The sequence below is a fragment of the Cygnus atratus genome, chromosome 3 (genome assembly GCF_013377495.2).
Source record: "Cygnus atratus isolate AKBS03 ecotype Queensland, Australia chromosome 3, CAtr_DNAZoo_HiC_assembly, whole genome shotgun sequence".
Lineage (NCBI taxonomy): Eukaryota > Metazoa > Chordata > Aves > Anseriformes > Anatidae > Cygnus > Cygnus atratus.
In genome coordinates, this window is record NC_066364.1 from 109,740,122 (window position 1) to 109,758,986 (window position 18,865).

Genomic DNA, 18,865 nt, shown 5'->3' on the forward strand with positions numbered 1-18,865 from the left:
TTCCAGCTCTCAGCACACCGATGTCGTGCTCACCAGCCCTGCCTGCGGAGCCAGGGGATGCTCTGCTCTTCAGTTCACACCCACGCACATGGGCACAAGCACAAACACTGGGGTTTTTGTCTCTTGGATGAAAATAATTCATGTTACGGGTCACTGAAGCCAAATTCTTTCCAGTACCGCCCAGTTTTTAAAGCTATTAGAACAACATCAAGACGAATCGAGTTACCAAACAGTGTCACCACCACTTCCAGTGCTCCCTGGCCCCAGTCAGTCCCGTCCCAAGAGAGCAACGTCTTCTCTCGGTGCCTTAAACATAAGGCGAGGGCCTTCGAGCCCCTTTCTTCCCCAAGAGGCAAGAAAAAACACAGCTTTCTGGTGTGGACACTCAGGGTTTTGAGGCAAAGTTTCCAGCTCCCGAGGCTGATGTGTGCCCCTGCAGGCTCTGCTAGGAGCAGGGTCAGGATCTCGCACTCATCCAACATTTTTTCCCATGTGTTCATGCCCGAGCCTGCGACTCCTTGCCGAGATGTCTTTGACAGAGGGAGCTGAGCTAATCTCCCAACACAAGGCTGTCCCAACTCTGCGCAGATAAAATAAATATTTAGCTTTAAAACATCTAACAGCTTTCAAAGGGCCCAGGATGGCCCATGCATGTTTAGACTGCGTGCACAGAAAAGGGCGCGCATCCCTTTAATCATTGCCGTTTGTCTTTGGCGCTTTTATCTGCGGATCTTCGCTGTCCTCCACACAGAGGCTGCTCCTGTTCCTCTCAGCTCTACAGATAAGGCAGTGGAGGCACAGCCAGCCAGGGTTTGCCCCGAGCCCAGAGGATGAGTGTTCGGGATACTACCCCTGTGTTGTCACCAGATGATTTTGTGCTTCGTCTCCAAGGTCGATGCTTCTCCCAGGAGACACCTTGAGAAGGGGCAAGGCACCTGCGATGCTCCTGTCGCAGTGAATTTTGGATGAAAGCTTTGTGCTTTGCATCACACTGTAATGTTTCTTCTCTGTCTCAATCTTATTTATTCATTTGCTTTCCCAGGAGTGGTTTAATATAATGTCATTAGCAACATCAAGCCAAGAACAAAGTAGATCGTAACACAGTGTCTCTGCCTGCGTGCTGTGTGCGTGGGAAGCCAGCACGAGACCTTGCTGCCTGGCCTGGCCATTCGAGCTCCGTAGCAGGACCACCACAGGAGGAGCACCGATCTCCACAGCAGCACCTTCAGGTGAGGAGCACCAAGCTCCACAGCCAAGGCCACCATGGGAGGAGCACCCAGCTCCACAGCCAGGACCACCACAGGAGGAGCACCAAGCTCCACACAGCCAAGACCATCACAGGAGGAGCACTATGCCCTGAGTTGTGGAGCCCAGCACCTCCTCCGTTCTAGGGGTCACCAAAGAGGAATGAGATGAGTCCTAATCTGAGAAATGAGGCACGTTTTTCTCTGGAAGTCACAGACTTTAACGAGAGCCAGGACCTTATAACCTTTTTTTTTTTTTTTAATTCCTTTTGAATTAACATATTTGCTCACTCGGTTCAAATGCGTATTTCCCCTGACCCACAACTACTTCGATGCGACGCTCTTCCAAATCAGATTTCCCCAGGAATTTTTACTGAAAACAACCGTCTCGCAGCTTTGGTAACATCCAGCCCTCAGGAGCAAACAGCGCTAAACTGACGGACAGTCCCTTACCTTCCTCGGATGGAGGCTGCTGTGCATGGAGGATGTGCAAGGAGGATGAGGAGGATGGAGCCGGCCCCAGCCAGCAGAAGGAGGTACCCCAGGGTCAGCACTGGATTGCCTACCTGATGGTGGCTTGGCCAATCCTCATTTTTCCCTACAAGGAACCACAGGGTGTCCAGCTCTACCAGCTCCATACATCTTCCAGTTCCATTCATCCTCCAGGTGGCTCCAACCTCCAGCCCCACGGGGAGGCAAGGCAATCGGGGGATTTGGGTTTCATCCTAGACTGTGAATTACATTTTTCAGTTAAAAAAAAAAAAAAAAGAGAGAAGAAACAACAACAAACTTTTTTTTTTTTTTTTAGGCTTTGTACTCCTAACGCCACCAGCTTTCCAAGAAATTTTAAATCCAGTAAAATTCACCCAAATCCTATAATCGCTCGTGAAAACAAAGGCTAGGCAGATTATTTTTGCTAAAATGTTGGCAGGCTTGCGGCTTCATGAAATGCAGCTTTGTTGAATGATCCGCTGTGGGGAAAAACGCACATCATTGGTATTTCTGGTTTTGGAAAACAAGTGGAAACAAGGCATTTCAGAAGAAACGGCCTTTAAAAATAGCACATTGCGAACTAGAAGGGGAAGGTTCACACTGTTAGTTTTCAACCCTGTTTTCCCCCCAGCTAAAAGGAAAGGGGGGGGGGGGTTGCTGATATTTTTAGGCTCCTGTTCCTGCCACTGATGCAAGGAAAGCTGCTTTTCCCAGAGCTGGCAGGGGCTTGCTGTGGCAGGACTGCTGTGGGAACGTCTGCCTACCCCAGCTCTGGGGAAACGTGGCTGGAAGGAGGTCTGGGGGCCAGAAGCTTATTTGTGGGCGGCCAGGGTAGGGACCTCACCAAGCCCTAGCATTTTGGGGCCATTGCCAGGGGATTTCTTGTGGGGAGGTCTGCACAAGATGAACGTGGCGCTGCTGCAGCTCTTCAGCAGCACTCAGAAGCAGGCCTTTGAGGAGCTCTTTGCAGCTTGTTCTGGGGTGGTGAGGATGGGATTACGAGCAGCTACACCCCTGCACAGCCCCACAAGGAGGGGCAGCTCCAGCAAGACCCAGGGGTCCCTGCAGAAGACAGGGCACAAGCAAGGTAGGAGCCAGGACCTCTGTTTCAGGCATGTGTGAGGTTTACAGAAGTGATTTACTTGCATATTAACACAGAATACTGGCATTAGCGACTTTATTTAGAAATAAAATGCAAGAGAGGGACAATAATTGCATAACACAGGTTGTGTTCTTTGTTAAATGTAAAAAATAGCATATTTTAAGAGAATTCACCTTTGTAATAACACTGCAAGATATTCAGCATTTGAAAGCAGCAGCAATTCGGAAAAACTTTCCCGACACCACCCAGGCACCATCAATTCCAGTAGGCACAGGAAATAGAGGCAGCGATCTGACAATTCAATCAATTTGTTCTCAGGCTTCCTAATACCAAGTCCACAGTGGTGGAGCCCCATGACAAAGCACTCAGCCAGGATGAACTCACTCTACCTAGTCAAAAAAAAAAAAGTTAAATTTTAAAATGGGCACCCTTTGAAGAATCAGGCTTCAACTCAGATCAGGTATCATCTCGTCGTTATGTCTGACCTCCCGCCAGAGCAGCTACAAGCCATCCTCCAGCAGGAGGCAGGCAGCCAGCACAAGTTGTGCACTGCACAGCTCAGGGAAAAGCCACCCACTGCTCCCACCTGACCCAGATCTCCTTTGTCTTACAGGTGGAGCAGGAGAGGCACAGATCCCCTGTTATTGCAGGTCCGCAGATGGAGTCACTGACACAGTAACAAACTTAACTGAGAAAGTCAGCAAAAAACAAGGCAGAGGCCTAGAGACCATAATGTATGCTGAAAAGTGAATGCATCTTCAATTTTTAGAGTCATCAGAGCTACAATAACCTGAAATAGGTTGAAGACTTGCAGTTGTGCTATCCCTCCACCCTGCTCTTGGACATCAAACATTAGAATTAACACCACAAAAGTCAATCTCTAGATTTGCAGCTTCTGTTCTCATTGTGACAAATAGAAGCAGGAAAGGGAGCGCTGAGGCTTGCAGATGCCCAGCACTGGGCGGCCACTGGCCAAAGTCAGTAAGGAATGAAGCCTCCCGCTGCCCACCATAGCTCCCAGGGATGGTTCACCCAGAGATGCACTTTAACGTAAGAACAAAATCTCAGGGAAAGAATGTGGGCAACTGTCTGTGCAAGCCTGCCAGGCATCTCTTGACAGCCTTCCTCACACTGGAAGGAGCAGAGCCCCAGCTTAGCCATCAGGAAGGTTTTCAGAGCTGCTCATCTGCAGGACCTCTTCCTCCATTGATGCAGAGTCAAACGAAGGACGGTGCAGATTCAAGGTGGGGCTGTGACTAGCTGATCTGAGAGAATATGGGAGGAGAGCAGACTTGCAGACACGAACCATACTAATTCAGAACACAAAGAGAAACAGGAAAAAAAAAACACAAGACAATTGATACTGGAAGGAAGGAGCAGTGGATACAGGATGCCCAATTCTCATTTCTCCCTCTGAAGTATTTGCCACATCATCACCATGTCAGAGGTCTCAGGCCACTGTGCCTGATGGATGTGGGGTTCTTGGTGCTTCTAGTGGTCTCTTACAGTGCCTCCATATGACTAATCCCAGGCGAACAGCAAAGATAAGACAAGTCACTGCCAGCAGTATAACTGGAAGAGAAACACAAATACATTAGCATGTGAGAGAAAGTCAGTGCTTCCTGTCACGTTCTAGCTCCCATTACGGCAGGCATTCAGGAAAGTGCTTAGGACAAAAACAAAGAATGCTATAGAGGAGCCAATGCCCCCCATCAGAAATGTCTATCAGGGAGTTGCTGTGGGGCAAGGCACAGATTTCAAAGCTTCACTGCTGTCCAGTAGAGCTAGCCCAACGCTTCCCAGTCAAGGCATATGTAAAAGGGGTAGATCTTATGGATGCGGGCATAAAAATGCATTACATGAACAAAACAATCCAAGAATAGTTGAACTATATAAAGAAACATGCACTAGTTTGGGAAAAGCACATTCTTGTCCTACCAGCCAAACGAGCTGAACCACTGAGAATGAAGTTTTGCTGGTATAAAAGCAGTAGAAGCACCTCCTGCAGGAACACAGCTGTCTGCTAGAGATTACACACCTTCACATTCCTGATGGCCATAACCATTAGGACAGGAGCCACCTGTGGCCTCATGGCTTTAGCAGACAAGCTCTGCTAAATCCTGCTGGCTGCTTTTAGGCAATATCTGGCTCCCAGCTGCCCACCCTGCCCTTACAGCAGAAGGAGAACATGTATTGAAGTGGCTTTGATGATGGTAGTGGTGCAAGTCCAGGAATGGGCTTTAACCACTGGTATGTGGCACTGGGAAGGCTGTAGGGTGGCACTACACTCCCTTCTGCTGATCCTGTGGTGGGAATAGGAATCCCAAATTGCTACAGCAGGATTGAGACTTTGTGCGTCTCAGTCCCTTTCATGCCAGCATAAAACTACTCATGGTGGCATAGCTTTTACCAGGCTGTTGACTGTACAGTATTTATACAGCTTAAGCCCTTTTACAGTGCATGACTACATCCAGCTCAGCTACAGTGGCCTGCAGCAACCAAATAATCCTGGCAAAACTTGTCAAGGCTAGCCTGGGCTCTATGTAGGAGGGGAACATGTGCAGGGCTTTGCATTGTGGAATTCAGATACAGCTTCTCCTTGGGTGAGAAATTAAAGCACTGCCCTGTATCCCAAGTGGTACAAGGCATACAAAGTCCAGTCTCCATCCCAGCCCTGCTCTTCTGTTGGCCTGCCCTGGGTCAGAGGGCACGGAGCTACCAGCAGAAGACCCAAAAGCTCGCAGAACTGGCAAGCTTCTCTGAAACGGCACAGGTGGACAATTGTAGGGCAAATTTATTGCACCTGGAAGTGAATTGGACACAACGCAAGGTTTGATTCCAAGCCCAAGGGCTCATGGGCAATAATTTCCATTGCAAAGGGAAACACTCTGCTCCACTCTTTAGTTTGCAAAATGAAATGCCTTCTAACAAATCTAGCTCTATTTTTCATTTTTAAAAGAAATTTTTCAAAAAGAAAGTCTTTCTGCTCCTAATACACGGGAGAGATGTGGAACTGTTTACTGGCCTTCTTTTATAAGAACTGGAAACAGTCCAAAAAGATTCACCTATAAAAATGCCGTTGGTGGTTGGGGATGAAAGTGAGAAGTTCTTGCACGCACTTCCAGTCAGAGCCACTATGACCACTGGGTAGATAGTGAGGTTATAACGGACGTACTTGTCAAGAAAGAAGTTTTCTTGATAAAACCTGTAAAGAAAAAAAGTGACCTTGATAAAACCTGTGAAGAAAAGTGACCAAGATATCTATTTTTTCCTATATAAAACTTAAGGAAAGAGTCAGACTTTGAATGTTTTGCTACAGGTCAATGTGGAACAATGTTCCAAAATCTTTCATTTACTAAAATTGATAAGATTTAACAAAAAGTTATCAAAGGTAAGTTTAGGGAAAAAATAAAGCCATGTTTGATACAAATTTTCCACAAGTGGAGGGTTGTAAAGGAGAAGGTTAAATTCAACACAAAAAAACCTTCTTGTTTCTTTCAAAGTAGGGGCAGCACCATGGAGAATGGATGCTTATTGCCTGATGTAAAACCTCATGGGGTGTATTATGGTGAGGTGACAAAATTGCTTTTGAGTGGAGGTTTTCATTCACTGAGAGGGGAAGAAAATTAATGAAGTGAGCTATGAATTGCAACAGAAGCCACTGTACTCAGTGTTGGTACAGGGACAGATCTTATTAATGAATTGGGGCAGATGATCCAATCTGTTTGTGATATCAGAGGTAGAAGGGCTCCTTCAAGTCAGGCAGGAACCCAGGAGGTCACTTACCATATTACTAGGAGGAGAGTAAGGATGCTCAAAGAGGTAGTTGTTGCTATCTCGTTGGACACATTCCACTTGTAGATCAACACAATAGCAAAATTCAGCAGAGAGGCAATGGTGGTCCACGTGGCATACAGCGCCAGCCCATTCTGAACCTGCCACACAGCACAGCAAGGAGACAAGCAGGGATAAAACAGCAATTACTAGTGTCATTTCTTTCTTGTTTTGCTGAGGCTTTGGAGTCCCCAAAATGCCCACAAGATCCACCCCAGTGGCATCTGTAGGATTCCCCATATGAAGCCCCGCAGCTGCAGTGGGTACATCTCACACACACCCCAAAGTACACAGTCTGCCTGGCTGCTCAGCCCAGTTGTTGCAGGCTGCCTTAACTGGCAGGGAGAAAACAGGTTTTGAATCTCAAAAACCTCCCAGCAAGCACATTTGCTATGTGCAACCTGCCGCAGGCAATATTGAAAGCTGGAGTCACTCTGGAGCAAGGACAGGGAGCCCAGCTACTCCCAACTCCCTGTTTTACTCTTGTGTCTCAGGAACCAAAATGCAAGGGTATACAAAACAATGCCCACTCCCACTTTGTGCCAAGAGACTTAGAGACATTTCCAGCAGGGTGGGTAGGAACCTTTACGTATGGACTCCCAGCTTTGGAGACTCCCCCTCTGCTGACAACCCCCCTGGCTCCTTGGATGTGCTTTTTCAGCTGACCCAGTTTCTCACTGAGCAACACCAACGTCAAGCGAAGGAACCAAAGGCAGTTAAAGCACACACAGCAGCCAGGGGAAGATCTGCAGTGTGAGGGCCTCCCCCTAGGTGGGGAAGGAAGGGTTTGGGGTAGCAGATCTGAGGAGGGCACAGGGAGGGATCAAGGAGTGATGGTATACATTTATTTTATTTTTCTGTGCAGTTTGCTGAATATATACACCCACTCTCTTCAGAGACAGCAGAAAAGTCATTTTCCTCCAGAATTCGGCAAAACTCAGGAAGGTTGAAACCCTAACCCCCTTATATAATACAATTTTTACTAGTCAGATGCTGAGGACATCTCTATCAGCCACAACAACAGAAGTCACCCTTAGGAATGGCGATTCCCCCATTTCCTCTGCAAGAAGTACTCCTCTCCCCACCACACAAAGATCTGCGCTAAAATGCTTCACTGAAAACTTCATTCTGCGGCAGCTGGAGAAGTGAGGGGGATATAACTGGCTCTCATCCATTCCCATGTCATCTGATCCGAAACTGAGCTACAATTAGAGCCTATGTGCACCTGCAAGTTAAAGTCAGGGCAGAAATCTCCCCTTACCTATCTCCTGCCCTTGAATCTTTCATTCTCAATACATTTAGCACTATACAGAGGTGTGGGTTGTTTTTTCCTGTTTGTTTGTTTTGAGCACTTACTAACACTGCAATTTCCTACATGCCACCTACTAGGATCCGGATGAGCCAGAGTTCAGCTTTGTGACCCTTCACAAACCACGAGGAATGGATACTCAAGGCTCTGTGTGAGATGAAGAGAGCAGCACACGTGGCAAGAGTGAGGGCTACCAGGAGCACCAGGGCTGGGAGGAGGTATCTAGGACAAAGAATACACACATACACATGGCATACAGTGCATTTTTTAGTGGTGTCACAATACCTTAATTCATAGTTTTACTGTTTGGCCTTTACTGACTTTAAGTTAATCAAGCCTTTATTAAAGGTAATCACTATGTGTAGCCCTCATTTTGACACACTGTTTTACTCTTAATCATTAAGTTATTATTCTCCTGACTGCAGCTGATTTCTTCACCTCTTGACAGTGGTGCTATTATAAGCCCTTCATGTGAGCGTGATTATGAAAACAATCCAAGGCAAGGAGCTTAACTGCATTTATGAAAGGTGTCATAGCTCTTGTCTTATCTGTGGGATAAAACACTGAAGAACTGCAGCTTTGAGGAGATGTTAGACTTCAACAACCAATCCACCTCATGGACAAGATGAAAAAATTGTGTAAAACCCTTAACTTTTTTTTATGAATGCTACTTTTCACCAAGACCTGCCACAGTGTTTCACGCAGGTGTGATTAAGCATTCACATGCAGGAGAAAATGGTTAAAACTAAGCACTGGGGCAGTCCCATCATGAGGGTTAGAAAGCATGTACAGAAGAAATGACTTACTCTCTGTCCCACAGAAATAGCCATCCAACGTTGAGTCCATTATTTAGAATCCATGCCACATAAAAAGGTATTGGCAACAAGTCTGGCTTTATGTATACACATCCAAGTTCATTCCTGTCAGGAAAAAGTGGGTATGGAGAAAGAAAAACAATGCCTGCATTGAACAACCAAGCATTCCTGACCCCATTTTCCTCATGCTAACAGGAAAAGCATGTTTGAGTTGGGCACTTCAGCTCAAATCAGACTGTTTTACTTCTACATCCTTTTCAGAGATAAAATACAATCCCTGTGGTTTTCCCCATCAAAACAATGTCTTGTGATACAGAACTTCTTGCTGGTCTCTGCACCACCACTGCAGTATCACAGATACAGTGGGTGCTAGGGACTGACTGCTCCACAGATGCTCCAAAGTTTATGCTATTGGTGGTGGCAGCTAAGGTTATGAGGATTTTAGTCCAGTTCCTGGGGGAAAAAAGGCTTACATGATCATAGTGTGAATGTATATTTGTCTATGTGTGTACATACATACATGGACTCAATCTTAAACACAATTTTTCCTTCAGCATTGGCCAGTGTCAACTAAGAGACTTCTTATATGCCATGTAAAAACAGCAAATACACAAGATTCAAGCTAAGTAGTCCATGGTCCCCCTTGAAAATCTATCCCACAGGAAATATATAATATTACAGATAACTCATGAGGCAATTATTGAACTCATAGCCCCAGGAAAAGCTTCAAATCCAATTCAATGACCCGGGAGACTTGTCAGTGTTGATTCTCTGACCCCTGCCAGAGAGTAAACTCAAAAGGATTAGCTTTGTAATTCAGAAATTTTGCCCCTGTGGATTTTCAGTATCTAGTAGTGACTGAGCAGCTGTATCAGATCACATGAATCAGCAGAAGCCAGGCATCACAGAACAGTTTACATGCTCACATATTAGAGCATACACCTTCAAACTGCTTTCCAGCTTTGGATGTGGAGCCTCAAAGAAGCTCCAGAGCTTCAGCATCTCAAGTCAAAAGGAATGGCAATGATTTTACTCTGCCTTTTACCCCAGAAAAGTGGGGTAACAGGCCAAGCTACAGCAGGGAAGAGCCACCCCCCATCATTTGCACCATGAGCGTGGAAAATACCTTCGACAGATCCCTGACAAGGCGTACAGGAGCCAGGCAAGCTGCCAGGCATAGATGACATTCCAGATGAGGAAAGTCCAGCCAGCTGGTGTGAAGTCAGTGTTGTACTTATCCGAGATGTTTCCAGGGGTTGTCCTGAACAGACCTACAGTGGTGAATGTTATTGCAGACTAATGTGTTACTACATACTGAGGATGGGGAAAGACTGCTGGTTTTCTCACCCTGCAATCTTCCTCGTGGGCTTAGTCCACACCTCAATAGATCTGAGGGAGATGAGAGGATGCCCTTGTTGAAAACAAACCACATGCTGCAATTGGCTTGCCTTTAAAAACCCATTATGGGATCACTATCCCTTATGGGGAACCCTGAGCAGCTTCCTCTTGCACAGAACCAGAAAAGCCAGTTACATGTAAAAGCCAGAGAGAAGCACAGCATCCACTTCTGACAGACTCAGCTGGATAGCGTTCAAACCAAGCTCTACTGCCCTCTATAAACAAGGCCTGAACAGCTTCAGCCAGGGGTATAAGTGCAATATATGTAAAAATTGCTTTTCACCCACAGCTAGATCCAGGTTCACCAGGGACAAGACCACTTTAATTTAAAAGGACTGGAAAGGGCTCAGGCACCTGTCTGTAACATCTGGAGGATCCACTAGCTGCCTCCTCCTTGCTCTGATAAGGGTGTATTTGGAGAAGTGAAATAGATCTCACCTAAGGCACCATTATACCATAAAGTGCTATTATGCACGAGATCTACCTCTCTAAACAATGACTACTAAACAATGACTATTTGCTTGCATTACCTTTGAATAGTCCAGTGGCGTTTCCAGCATTCAGTATCACCATGACTGTGAAAGTAGCTTGAGATAAAAACATCACAAAAATCTTCAGCTTGTATATAGAGTCCATTTTATCCTGCAACAAATTAGAAATATTGTTTGGCTATCCTAATGTATGCCTAGTTTTGTTTCACATCCCAGAGACCATTTTAGAAAAAAATAATGTTGTAAATTCCCCAGTTTTAGCTGCTATTAATTGAATTTTCAGTTTTTTGTTTTTGTGTTTTTTTTTTTTTTGATGAATCTGTTAACCTTTCTGATTGAAGAGGAAAGCTTCAAAACTTAAAGATGAAAAGGAGAGGAAAGAATCCCATATGTACTTAAGAACGAGAGGCCTTTCATTGACTAGGTGGATGTTTGAGCCAGCATCCTCTGACAGCAGTCAGTATCAGCAGCCCAGAGAACAGTCCAAAACAGGGCAAACAAGTGATACTTTCCCAGAACACTCACCCAACAGCTCAGAGACTTCTAATACTTGCATCTTAAATAGTCTCTCATGAGTTTTTAAAAAACAAACTCTAGATCCATAAATTGATCCAATGGTCTGGTGAAAAAGCTGTCTCACAATGTCCATGACAGGCTGTTAACTCTCTCTGCCACCCCGCAAACTGTAATGGCTAGAGACCCCATACAAGTTTCAGATGGAGAGCAGGTGCTACAAACACTTGGGAAGGCTGCCTTGTTTCTGGACAAACCTGAACCACAAAAGCAAAAAACCCTTGCTAGATTTAAGAAACCAAATAGCAATCCATGAGTGCCCAGCAATTAGTCCACTGTCACCACCCATCCCTTCCTGGTATAGTGCAGGGCAAATGCTATAACTCAAATTTGCCTGTAGATGTATTGCAGAGGGGTTGCAGTCTAAATAGTTAGCAAGCAAGTGTAAAAGATGGGTTCCAGCTTATGTTATAGCACTGCTGCATTTATACCGAAGCCAACAGGCCTAGCATTTCCTCCACTTTTGAAAAGAAATATGAGATATTAAAATCTGGCTTTGCAACTGAATGCCTTTTAGTTCAGGATAGCTTTTCACATTTACCTCTGTAATCCCATAACTACTACAAAATAATCACTTCCTTTCATGGGGATATTACCTCCTCCTACTGACTGAAAATACGATTTAAATGCTTTAGCATGTCTTATAAACTTCATGGACTGTAAAAATCTATATACTACATTTTTTGAGGTTTCTAAGTAGTCACTTGAGCTCTACACATGACCTCCACTAGTAAATCATTGCTATATCAAGAAAAAGTTCTGTTCCATCTGTAGAAGTAAGCATACATGCATCCACCCTATGGGCAATAACTATTTCCCCTCACAGCCCAGCACTTGAACTGTCTTTTCTATACAGAGACACTTCAATGTCTTCTAGGGTCAGCAGGAACAATAGCAGTTGTTCCAAGCTGCTCAGCATTTAACTAGTAAAGTCCAGTTCCCACTTCAGTGCATAGTTTTACAGTTCCGGGCTTTGTTCATGGGTTTAGCTGCATCCAGATACATCACAAGGATCACAAGGAAGTGGGATAGGAAACTTTTGTGCTAAATTCATGCAAACCTTTCCTTTTCAGTTCCATTTAAACAGAAAGCTATCCATTTATTTTCATGAAAATCTTACGTAAAACTCAATTAACTCAAGATATCAAATCCTGATGAGATTTCCTGATGAGAAATGTCAGTCAATCCCCAAAAAACTTACTGTCCTCAGAGATATACTGAGCTAGCAAATTCTGAAAAGAAAAATCCACAAGTACTACTAAAAATATATTTTCTGACTCCAGAAAAAGACCGTTCTGCAGAATTCTGAAAACCACGAAAATATAGTAGAAGAAATATCACTGTATGCTTACCTTAGTCTTTTATTTTTTTCCTTGAATATAGACTGTAGGCCACTCTGAGCCAGTATACACTCTGAGCCAGATGGTCCTTTGATCTCACTTGTCTGGCCAAATCTACGTTGTCCTGACAGTCCTGTAATTGAATTCAATACCACACTTTTTTATTAGCATATTTGGAATAGATTTGATGACCCAGCTTCAGAGAAATGCATACTTGCTTACGGAAGTCTAGGAGGAAAGCATTATTTTAAGGCCAGTCAATAGTTTCACTGCCTGTCTCTCACCTCTGGTCTCCCTCTAATTTATTGCTAGCAATGAGAGTCTGCAATATTTCCCTGCCTGCAGTAATCAGCCACATACACCCTTTAGAAGGATCAGAAATATTACTCACAACGATCCGCACAGTTCAGAGTTTTTTTGGCAGTCTTACAGCTGTAGTTCAGCTACCATCGGTGCTGACGTCTCCGCTGCTCAGGCTTATCTATAGAGATTTTACAGAACTTTCAGCAGATTAATACTCATGCATTATTTAAAAACAAATCACTGTAGTTAGAAATGCTTTCTGTCCGTGAGCTGCAACCTCTGATTGGTCAAAGCCTCCCAAAAGCAAACACTTATGCAAGAGAAATATGATTACTTAACAAGGGCCTTTTGTAACAGCCCGAGCAATGCACGTTCCCAACTTGCTGACAGACAAAAGCTAATGAGTGCCTGCTCTCGGGCTCCCTCCTGCTTTGTATTTCCATCCCTCTGCCACCAGGAGGGAATAAGAATATCATAGGTCAAAAAATCACAGCCAAGGCAGCACTCCTGGGTGGGAGAAGGGATATTTTCAGGGGTGGCTGAAAAAAAAGGAAAGACAAATTAGCCTGGATTTTGGCTTTGGAAAGCTGGACATGCAGCAAGCTCTAGATCCTGGAGCTGAAAGTTGAGCTCCTGTCAGGACTTGGCACTCTGGGAGCATTTTATAGCATTAAACATTGTGTAAGTATGAATAACTTTTCTAGTACAGCAAGCACGTGTGTAGTAGTCCTGTATTTTTATACTTAACATCTATTCCTCACAAAGCATTCCTACACAGACTGTAGGAAAATCCCTAAAATGGGCCTTGATATTGGTCTTTTTGTGGAGTAATTCCCAGATATCATGTTCTCTGGAAACTCCTGGAAGAGCCTTCCCAATGTCAGAAACAGAAAGAAAGGAAATGTCCAAAACCTGAAGTCCTAAATGGGCTTTTTCAAGATTTTTTTTTTTAAGAGATTGGTTTCAAGTATACTCCACTTGTAAATTTGTTTGCAAATATAGAAAAGGCTCCCACTATAAGTCATTCCCACAGAATCAGAGCAAGCCCTGTTGGTTGGGCTCCACCTTCTATAGGACTGCAGGCACCTCGCATCCACTTATTTTCCTCAAATTTAAACTAGTATTGTCGATTGAAAAGGTGCCTCAGCATTGAAATATCATTACTCTTGTGCAGCTACAGTATCTACCAGGCAGGCAGTCTACCTGCGGGCTCCCCAGTGCCAACTAATAAGGGCAGTAAATAAACCTGTGATCAAAGGACACATTCCTACCCAATAGAAGCAACACCAGGGGGTTGGGAATGAATTCTGTTTGGGATTCCTTGGCTTTTTAGATGGCAGAGGAAAATAAAAATAAATGCATGAACATGGATTTGCATTGAGCCAGCTGTGGGGAAGGGCAGGGCATCCAGCCAGCACTGATGTTCCCTAACTTACCAGCATAGGTCTGAGGTCCACCCTTGGAAGGTATTCTGATGGGGAAACCAGTGGCTTAATTATGATTCATGTCAGAGAATACATTATGCTCTACACACTGGATCAGAAAAAACATTTATACATATACATGTGCACTTTTACTCCTCATATAGTCCAAACTACCCCAGCACAATTTTAGACACTCCACTTTCTTCCAGTGGACAGGTGATCTGAAGTTCTTTACTTCATACAGACAACTTACTTACATGTGCCTGTAAGGCACAGCTGGTCAGCCAAATCCCTATTAATATAAATCCAGGGCAACTTCCACGTGCAGAAAACGTCAGCCAATCAGGAGAACCAACAAAATTTGCTGTCCCATGTAATCACCAGCAAGAACATAATACATCTATTGTGTTTTAGTGACAACTGGAAGTGATGCCATCATAGCAGTGGCCTTGTGCCTAGCTTACTGGGGCAAGAGGACAAGTTTTAGACCTGCATTCTGGGTTTCAAAGTGTTATTTCTTCAGGAGAAATTGCAACATAGGCCTTTGACAAAATATTCAGAGTTACTTTAGCATGCAGCTCTACAGCCATCCCCCAAAGTATGTTTTTAAAGTGCAGAGGAATGTGCTTAGTGCTTATAAATGCATGTGTTAAAACTGAACAACTCTTGCTTCACTGGGCTGCACAGCATTCCCAGAAGTGGGAATTCTCAATACAGCTACAGCTCTAAGATACCCCACTATCAAACTGAAAGGAAGCCTTCATGGAAAGGCCCTACCTTTCTGGTGTATCTTCACTGCAAGAAGTGTTACATTTCCATCATCCACAGGGGTTTCAATTGATGAATCCTGTTGAGGAAGAATGATATTGCCAGATGAACGACAGTTACACACATTTCAGCTAAGAAATAGTTGCTCATGTTCACATTCACAGACAAATGAAAGCACGATACAACCAATGTATTTATAAGAGAATGTCTGGAAATAAAGATAGTCAGCAACAATGCAGAATAAAGTCACCGGAACCAAACCCAGGACACAGCTACTGCTCGGTACTTTTCAACACAAACTATTCTGAAGCAGACTTAAGTTTGCATTTACTTGGATCACAACAGAGGAAAGCTGTTTCCAAGCTAACAGTTATTGTACTATCACAGCAGTTTTCCCCTGAAAGACAAAAAAATATACATACTCTTCCTATATTACCAAAAATCTTTTTAAAAAAATGAACCATCTCTAAGATCCTTCCTCTGTAGCTTCCTGGAGAAAAAAATAAGGAAAAAAAATGTGCTTCTTAAGAAGGAAGGGGATCTATCATGCCCGTCCTTGCCCCATGCAGCACCATGGTGTATTGCACCAGTGTCAGTGCACCTCAGATGTCAGTTCACAGGGAATACTGGGACCACAGCTCAGCTGTCAGTCCCCCATGCACCAGGACCAGGAAGTGGTGTGAGCATTTACAGGGTGCTGAGCTAGCATGAGCAGACTTTGCATTTGAACTAATACCTGCTGACAAGAGAAAGATCCTTTTTTAAACATGAATCCTCTTGCTAGTAGCTGAAATAAGACATTATGAGCACAGACAGTCTGAGTCCCACTGCAGAGCACAGAAAGTGGAAGCCAAGCATTTTCTAACTGAGGGTACCACTGTGGAGGCCCTGCCCTCAAAATAAACTCATATTGCATTGTGCAGGAACTGGGACAAGTTCATTTGTGGGCAGCTCAGCCGCTTAATGGTACACAGTGTCATTAGCAGGGAGCTCCAGAAAGCAAAGCACCTGAAAGTCAATTTAAGAGTCACTTTTCCTCACCATGGATGACTATCATTTAGGATAGTGATATTCATCTCTTATCTAGAGACCAGCACAACGGTCCAACAAAAATAGTGCCAAGGGAGCAGTTATATTTGATTCCAGCCAAGCAACTCAAAGTTGTCTAGCCTATGAAAAGGAGAAGCTCACACAGAAGAGGCACATGGACAAGAAAGAGTTGGCCTGCAAAGCAGCTCTGTGCATTGATTTCCAAATGCAGGTATGAGAGATGACATACAGGTCAGTGTCTCAATGCCACCAGAAGATACCTCTGGGTCGAGTCAGAAAATCTCCTTCCCCCATCCCCTGTTAAATCACAAGACAGCTGCCACTGCTACCCCGAACACCTCCGCAGCAAGGCAGCAGCTCGGTAGCACTGCACTGCCAAAGCCTTTTGGCTCTATCAGCAGTGATGAGCTTAAATCCAAAACGCATTCTGTGCACTCCCCACTCCAGTTTAATCTTTACAGCTTCTTGCTTTAAACCCAGACTTTCCTAAACTGCCATGCTGACCCCAGAGTCAGTGACCTTGTTGGAAATCATTTTCAGGAAAAGTTCAGCAAATATTGAGAACCAAATATACTAATATTCCTACAACAGCTCAAGCATCCTAATCCTGCAGTGGGTTAATCTGGGTGTCTTCAGTGCCAGGGATTAGCCTTTCTGTACTGCTAGAAGGGATGGGATTTGACTGGGTGCAGTAGGATGGGCACACAGCGAAGAGGATCTGTGTTAGCAATCCCCTTTGGGTATTTTAAGAAGGAAAATCATCTGCTTTTTATTGTTGCAGAACAAAACAGATCCACCCTTTGGCAGCAGGGGATCTCAGTAGGCTTGAGGGAGTAAGAACAGTAACAGGAATCCACTGTCTACTTATTTTCAAACAGATTTTAAGACAGATGCCACGCTAAAATTCATTGTCTGACCTCCATCAAATCTTTTGCTTGAACTCCAGTTTAAGAATGTTGCTGTAAATATTCAAGTAACTCAAAACTAACCCCTGACCCATTCTTGTGAGAGAAGAAAAAATGATGCGCTACTGTCTTTAAGCTAAACTTCATGAGACAAACAACAGAAAATATTTTCCCCAGATGTTTTCACTTACTGGCTAAATGTTGGTAAGTTTGCCTACTTCAAGGCCAGCCCAAGAGTCTGCAGCAGCGTCTGGCAGGCAGTGTCTACAGCATCAGACTGGGAGTGCAGCAGCATGCAGCACTTTCTGGAGCTGGCAGGCAGAGCACAGGTATGAGAAATTTGCCAGTGTGATGCTCCTCTTGAAACAGTCCAGCTGTGAAGAGAATAAAAAACAGCAAAATAAAGCAGGGATGAACAAGGACACACTTATAATGTTGGATATCTTCCTTTTATGAACTTTTTTATTTCGTTCAATCACATGGCTGCTCCCTGGATCCGCCACCCCCATGTCCTCTATGTCACACACATGCAACCAACCATTCAATATTTTGCTTGGCCAGCATCACTTCTGGACCCCTTGCTGATTTTAAGAACAAAATGCAGACATGTTAGCCTCCTGGTTAGCTCTGCCTTCACCACTGCCTTAACTGAATGCTTCACAAGCATTTAATTATTCCTTTTTTCCACAGCTCCATGACAAAGAGCATAAGGCACCCATGAAGCAAGTCCTTTGCACTAGCAGCAGCACAACAAATATATACCCAGTGATGGCTTACAGGCACTGCAGAGCCCATTTGCTATCCCAGCATGGTCAGGAGCAAGGAGGGATGGGATAGTAAGAGAGAAAACACACCCGGACTGCAGTTTTGTGTTGTTTAAACTTCTCTGCCTTCGTTTTATAGCTGCAGCATCCAGGTCATCAAGAACCTCTCATTTGGAAAGCCTGCTTTGTCACTCTGGTGGCCTGATTTTTCTTATAGCATTTTTGTGGCACTTTATATGCTTCAACTCTGTAGTGTCAACGATAATCAGCAGCTTTCAATGCATCTCCCAATCAGGCAACAGGCATCTTAAGCTGAGCATCTAGAAAATGAGGAGCACAGCAAACATTTTGATTGAAGCAGTTTTCCTTACAAGAGGGCAGCGTGAAGCTTAAACAGACAACCTCAAATTGCAGCAGTTGAGTGTCTGACTTTGGCATTAATATTCCTTTCAAATAGCAATTTTGCAAACTAATTATCTAGATTTTTTTTAAAAGGCAACTGAAATATATATATAAAATTCCATCACATGGATATATACCACCTCCTACGTGAATCATTAGCAGAACTGGAACATTTAGTTCCACCACCACAGGAAATTAATGTAATAAAAATTCATTGAAAGACCTTACAGACAGGAAAGGCAATTTTTATTTACAAAAAGTAAATAAAACCAGTAAGTTGTTTCTAGCCAATCCCACCTTTCCATCAACATACTCACTTGCACTGAGCTGTGTGCACCTAAGAGGTCTGGACAGGATCACTTGTGTGCAGCAAGAAGCATACGGGGCAACACATTTGTGCCCTCGCCGCATTTCTCGATCTTCTGACTGGTAACTACAAACTTATTTTTGATGCATCTTTTGAGCCTTTCAACAGTGGATACTGTGATCTTGAGCCACACCAACTCGCCTCACTCTTCTACGGTTTCAGGTAAAGTTCTTGGGTGGTGTTATCCTTATCTGGGTATTTTATGGCTCCAGCATTGCTCCTCCTCACTTTTTTCACCTTACCTCTAAGGCTTCAGTTTGTCCTTTGTCGTCTGGTTATTTGTG

The 18,865-nt window shown here is 44.2% G+C and overlaps 1 protein-coding gene across 3 annotated transcripts in view; it reads right to left on the reverse strand.

Moving 5' to 3' along the window:
• Positions 1–2,897: 2,897 nt before the first annotated feature.
• The window catches only part of LOC118251193 (uncharacterized), a 67,928-nt gene continuing 51,960 nt past the window's right edge, over positions 2,898–18,865 (reverse strand). For 2 of the 3 annotated variants that reach the window (XM_050709363.1, XM_035553084.2), the window contains 12 exons: positions 17,903–18,132; positions 17,240–17,422; positions 15,103–15,172; positions 12,990–13,079; positions 12,611–12,731; positions 10,725–10,836; positions 9,923–10,067; positions 8,788–8,901; positions 8,059–8,203; positions 6,625–6,773; positions 5,904–6,043; positions 3,030–4,410 (listed from right to left, as the gene is read on the reverse strand). In XM_050709363.1, coding sequence (XP_050565320.1) covers positions 4,289–4,410; positions 5,904–6,043; positions 6,625–6,773; positions 8,059–8,203; positions 8,788–8,901; positions 9,923–10,067; positions 10,725–10,830 — 921 coding nt within the window. In that variant the 5' untranslated portion in view covers positions 10,831–10,836; positions 12,611–12,731; positions 12,990–13,079; ... (1 more) ...; positions 17,240–17,422; positions 17,903–18,132 and the 3' untranslated portion in view covers positions 3,030–4,288. Of the gene's footprint in view, positions 4,411–5,903; positions 6,044–6,624; positions 6,774–8,058; positions 8,204–8,787; positions 8,902–9,922; positions 10,068–10,724; positions 10,837–12,610; positions 12,732–12,989; positions 13,080–14,337; positions 14,373–15,102; positions 15,173–17,239; positions 17,423–17,902; positions 18,133–18,865 lie in introns of all 3 variants that reach the window. The other variant, XM_050709362.1, reaches the window with a different exon arrangement.